General features: G+C 42.0%; 1 protein-coding gene and 1 long non-coding RNA gene across 2 annotated transcripts in view; both read left to right on the plus strand.

Annotated features, from left to right (window-relative positions):
* Nucleotides 1–2306, plus strand: part of SGPP2 (sphingosine-1-phosphate phosphatase 2) — a 29580-nt gene extending 27274 nt beyond the window's left edge. The window contains exon 5 of the mRNA XM_083506539.1: nt 1389–2306. Coding sequence (XP_083362665.1) covers nt 1389–1931 — 543 coding nt within the window. The 3' untranslated portion in view covers nt 1932–2306. The remainder of the gene's footprint in view (nt 1–1388) is intronic.
* The window catches only part of LOC310708398, a 149266-nt gene that overhangs the window by 76544 nt on the left and 66702 nt on the right, over nt 1–6020 (plus strand). The window lies entirely within an intron of this gene.

Below are 6020 nucleotides of genomic sequence, written 5' to 3' on the forward strand. Positions count from 1 at the left end.
TATTTTTGAGTGAGCACTGTCAGCATCACTCTGGTCACTTCTGCCCCCTTATCCCTGCCCCACACACAGCAGGAAGAGTGTGTCAGCAAACACACTTTGCTTTTACAAGGGCTCTGGGTTAAAGTCAGATCTGGTAGACTTGATGTGAGCCTTGAAAAGCACCCATAGCTGAGAGAGAAAATGCAAAAGACTTTGATTCTTCCAGCTTTCTTCTTCCTTCAGCTGCATGCACTTTTTCAAGGGAGAAAAAGCTAACACCTTTGTGCTGGTACTGCAGTAGAAGTTTCAAATATGACCATAAACTCAATAGCTTTAAAATAATAATTATAACAACAATGGGAGCACTATGGAGGAAACAGAGAAATTCATAGAGGCTTGTGAAGAATGTAGTCTGGATTCTCTGGAACAAACTGAGAAAGTACTACATAAATAATCGGGATAAAAGTTCTCCTCCTTCTTGTTTTAGCCTTTGAGTTTTGCTGCATAGGAATATGGTTGCTGCTGCAAATACATGAAATGGTAGGAAAATAACTTTTAGCAAAGAACTGGTGCAGAATGCACAGAATGTTACCAGGCAAGGAAATCACCTGCAAGGAAAAAAGTTTTCTGGGTTGATATCTCTTCCACTTGCCCCTCCCCCCCCCCGGTGTTTGTCAACTTGAACTAAATAAGGTAATTTATTTTTTGTGCTGCCAGGTAGATGAACCTATATGCACACTTTTCAGCGGGCATGCAGTTGTTCAAGTCCTTATCCAAATGCATTCTAAAGGAAGTGATTCATCTGTTAATCATTAACCTGGTAATACATAAAGCAAGATGACACAAGTTCCAGGGCCATAGCCTCAGAGGCCAAGGGTTGCTATGAGACTTTAGAGCCCTTCCTGAATTTTCAGCATTTTATTATTTCATTTGATTAAAGTTAATCTTTAGCCCCTGTACTTCATTCTTGAACAACCATGCATGTTTTCCCTTATATGCCCGTAAGTAAACTGTGGCCCCACCTTCTTCTGTCCCACCTAACTGGTTTGCAAAAGGCACTAAGAGGAGACGAGCATTTGAAACTTTTTTGGTTATGAAGTTATAAATTTAACTTAAATTAATTTGCTTAATTTGCCTGTATTTAGGCTTCCTTAAGGTCCATTTAATTTGTCAGCGGTCTTGCGAAGCTCCAAAATGCATTAACTTCAAAACAATTTGGCTCCGTTGTTCATAGGTTTTCTGCTCAGCATAGTTACATGTTCAATATACATAATATGCTCAAGCATCACAGCTCAGTGATCTTTAGCAATTCATCAGATACCCATTCTTACAGTTACTTTGGGAGAAGGATGGTCTGCTTGAAGGAAATGAGAATGCGCTGTATGCCTAACACCTCTATGTCTTTCTAGGACGTGATTGTTGGCAGCCTGATCTCAGCCATATTAACTGCTCTGGCTTATCCAACTTGGGACCTCCTTGACCACCTGATGCTGACCAGCCCCTGGTGCCCCATGTTCTGCATCGTTGTCCCCCTCATCTTATGCTACAACTACCCCAAACTGGATTACTATAGCCCCACTAGGGCAGACACAACCACTATTCTGGGAGCTGGAGCTGGAGCAATTACAGGGTTCTGGATAAACAACCACTACGTTTCAAATGTTTCGGCTGAAGAAGCGACACACAGCATCCCTTCGGTCACTGGCGAAATGCTCTTGATGGTTCTTGCACAGTTTTTGGTGGGAATTGCTGTACTGCTGATTATACGGCAGATCATCAAAAGCCTGGCTCTTAAATCACTGTGTTCTTGGTACAAGGTTTCTATTAATGACATTGAAGCTATGCAGCAAATAGAAATTGAAGTGCCCTATAAATTTATAACCTATTCTACCATCGGCCTGAGTGCTACAGTGCTTGTGCCATTGCTGCATAAATTATTGGGCTTAAACTGAATGGTGCACACTTTTTTTTAAGAAGCAGTCCTGATTATAGGGTGCAATAAAAATGCACGCAGAAGCAAAAACTTGAGCAGCAAAGTGTCGTGCCTTCCTGCATAGCTCTACAACATAGATAATAGTGGAGATCTAAACTGAGTTTCCAATAATTTTTGTTCGCTGCAATCTTTTAACACGCTGTGGCTGCTTCAGCGACTATGGCTGTCTGAGCTAAACGTTTAGTGCAACTAGAAGCCTGCCATGACAGACAGTCAGATCTGTTCTTCCTAGATCTAGTGGTTTGAAGAGGTTCTTCAGGGTTGTCAAACCTCAAAACAAGCCCTTCAAGGGATGCAGCCAGATCAGGGTAGTTGGAGAAGAGCCTCCCTTTTAGAAGACAAAGCAAAACTACAAAGTAATTATCCTTACAAGCTTAACAGTCTGAGAATTGGGAGGAAGATAAGCACTCTCAGGGAGAAATAAGATGCTGTAAACAGGGAAACTGGGTTGGCACTGAATCTGGCTGCCCATCTAGCAGGATGACGAACACTGGAGTCATATCTTGCAAAACAGACTCCCAGTCATACAAATTCACATGTATGGGTATAATTGTGTTGTGTTCTGAACATATCCATGTTATTAAATTAAGCTGTGTCATGTCTGAAACTGTGCTCTGGTATGGTATGCTATGGCATTGGCCCAGAATGTTGAAAACAATCACTGCTGCTGTGACTTGTAGGCCACCAAGAAATGAATTGCAAGGACCAAGTAACTGATGGCAAGTGCAAATGTGATTGCAGATTTTATTTTTTAACGTGATTGCAGATTTATTTTTTAACATGTCCTCTTTGTTTCCACTAATTGCTCTTGTGCAAAGTGATATTTCCCATTGGCAATGAAGGCTCCAGCAAGACCTGTGAAACAACTGTTGCCCTTTTTGGAGCTTGAGGACAGGATGAAACTAGCATTGGTCTGACTTTGACGCCGCCATTCCAGGTGTTGGTAAATTGCTATCTGCCTGCTGCTTTACATAGATTCCCACTGTAGGGAAGCAAATATAGCACTTATCAGAGCCTTTAAATGAAATGCTGCTTAGACATGCAGATTTGAGAATTAATGTCTAAATGTTAACCTAACTTTAATATAAACAACAACAACAACAAAAACCTAAACTAGGAATGGCTTAGGATGGGAGAGGGCTATTCTGTTCATGTCTTGCCCACGGGTTTCCAATAACGGCATCTGGTTAGCCACTTTAAGAACAGAATCTTGGAACTAGAAGATGCTTCCTTCTGATCCATTAAGACTGTTCATATATCCTTAAGCTTCAGTATTACATTAAGGGTATAACTCCTACGTATATCCCTGCAATTTGAACTTGTCCTATAAGAAATACAGGGCTCTCATCTTTCCCGCCATGCTCATTCTTTAGTTAACATGTTCTGTAAAATGTGGGGGTTGTATGAAGGCAAAGACCTGAAACCCACGGGGATTCTAATGACAATACAGAACTCCCCTGGAGCAGAATTTTTCAATATAAGTGTGGTTCTCTTCATCATGCTAAAGTAGACGCACTTGCAAGGTAGTGCTGGCATATATGGTATACTTGCTAAACCCCTCAATCTTCATCTAAATTGGAGGTGAATCTGTTGAGCTGGTAGGCAAGAATATGGGTTGTAAGAGAATATAAGGGTCCCTCCCATCTGCCAGCTACTGCATTCTCAACATCTCAGCAAATTATCGGTGTAACAGCAAGCTTGCACAGAAACGTGTGGTTGGACAGGGATATATATTTGCAAATAAATTTATGTGTCCCCGCCTTTGCAATGGCTTCAGATTTAGCTGTAGCTCTAAAACTGCTCTTTTAAATGCATCTATTTTATTCTTTTATGATCACATATGTATGCTGCGATTTATAAACCACAAGCTGCACAATTTCTATTTTTGTATTGTTTTACTGTAAGTTGTAAAGTGTATTCTGAAAATTCTGACTTTATTCAAACTGAAAATGTTTCCAGAAACTATTTTTTATTAAAGCTTATTTTGTCACATACATTGCAAGTGTATTATATAAAGTAGGAGGCTTCTATGAAGCAGGCAGGCATAAATGCCAAGTGGGCAGAAGATTGAAGGGCAACCCACTATTTTCATGCAGCAGATTTTTTGTTCATAGAATTGTAGAGTTGGAAGGGGGTCTTCTAGTCCAACTGCCTGCAATGCAGGAATCCCAACTAAAGCATCCATGGCAGACGGTCATCCAGCCTCTGCTTAAAAACCTCCAAGGAAGTAGAGTCCACCACCGCCAGAGGGAGACCATTCCAGTGTTAAATTACTCTTACTGTCAGAAAGATGCTTAGTTGGAATCTCCTTTCTTGTAACCTGAATCCACTGGTTCAGGTTCTACCCTCCACAGCAGAAGAAAACAAGCTTGCTCCATCCTCCATATGACAACCCTTCAGGTATCTGAAGATGGTTATTGTATCTCCTCCCAGTCTCCTCTTATCATACCCAGTTCCCTCAACCATTCCTCCTAAGGCTTGGTTTCCAGACCCTTGATCTTTATTGCCCTCCTCTGCACAAGTTCCAGCTTGTCAATGTCCTTCTTAAATTGTGGTGCCCATAACTAGACACAGTACTTCAAGTGTGTTCTAACCAAGGCAGAATACAACAGTACTATGACGTCCCTTGATCTGGACACATAACTTCTGTTGATGCATCCTAGAATAGCATCATTTTTTACAGCTTCATCACTGTTGATTCATGTCATGCTTGTGGTCTACTAGGACCACTACTTGCCTACTGGCAAGCCAGATGTCCCCCATCTTATATTTGTGCAGCTGGTTATTCTTATTTCATTTTGTTAGCTTTGGGCCAGTTCTCCAATCTGTTACGGTCATCTTGAATCCTGAGTCTGTCTTCTGCAGCATTAGCTACTCCTCCCAGTTTGGTGTCATCTGCAAATTTGTTGAGTATCACTCAATTCCTTCATCCAAGTCATTTATAAAGGCGTTGAACAACAACAGACCCAGGACAGAACAAGGAAACATTAGGGGGTACTCTTCGGGTTCCGTCAGCCAACCAGCTACAAATCCAAGTAACTGTCCAGCCCACATTTACCAGCTTCTTTGCAAAGGTATCATAGGGGACTTTGTCAAAGAATTACTGAAATCAAGATACACTACATCCACAGCACCCCCTGATCCACCAAGTTTATAACTATATCAAAAAGAGAGATTTGTCTGGCATTACTTGTGTTTGAGAAACCCATGTGCAGCATTCTTTTTAAATTGGTCACACACTGACTAATTGCTCACATTACTTCTTCCCAAGGTTCTCAGTACAGTGGTGCCCTGCAAGACGAATGCCTCGCAAGACGAAAAACTCGCTAGATGAAAGGGTTTTGCGTTGCTTCGCTAGACGAATTTCCCTATGGGCTTGCTTCGCAAGACGAAAACGTCTTGCGTTTTTTTTTAAAGCCGCTTGAAGAGGCGCAGTTGCGACGGACCGTGCTTCGCAAGACGAAAAACATCGCAAGACGAAAAGACTCACGGAACGAATTCTTTTCGTCTTGCGAGGCACCACTGTACTTCCATTTTGTCGCAGTTCCTTCCTGTTGGTGAGGACCAAGTCCAAGATAGATGAGCCCCTTGTTGCTGCTTCTACCTTCTGGGAAAGGAATTTGTCAGTGAGGCAACTGCAGAATTTGCTGGCCCTTACATTCTTGGCAGAGTTTGAGTTCCAACAAACACTGGGGTCGTTGAAATCTCCCATTACTGCCTTCTCTCTCCTTTTTGAAAGTTTGGTAATCTGCCATTGGAAGGCATCATCCAAGTCATCAGTCTGGCTTGGAGGTCTACAGTATACACGTTGTTTACATACTACAAGGCTATTTCTCCTCCCCTCCTGTTTGGTCTCCTCCTTTTCAACATGGCAACCCAAAGAGTTCCTTTAGGTAGATGTGATAGCTTCCAAAAATGCACTGGGGCTTTCTCATTTCATATTCCAGTGGCAGTTTCTCTGCCAGCACATAAGAAGTCAGGAGGGTGATAAGATGGTGTTCTGGCACACAGGTCCAGTTTGAGCAATCTCAGCCCTATGACAGAAGCA

The sequence above is a fragment of the Podarcis liolepis genome (genome assembly GCF_965112155.1).
Source record: "Podarcis liolepis genome assembly, chromosome: 5".
In the NCBI taxonomy this organism is placed as follows: domain Eukaryota; kingdom Metazoa; phylum Chordata; class Lepidosauria; order Squamata; family Lacertidae; genus Podarcis; species Podarcis liolepis.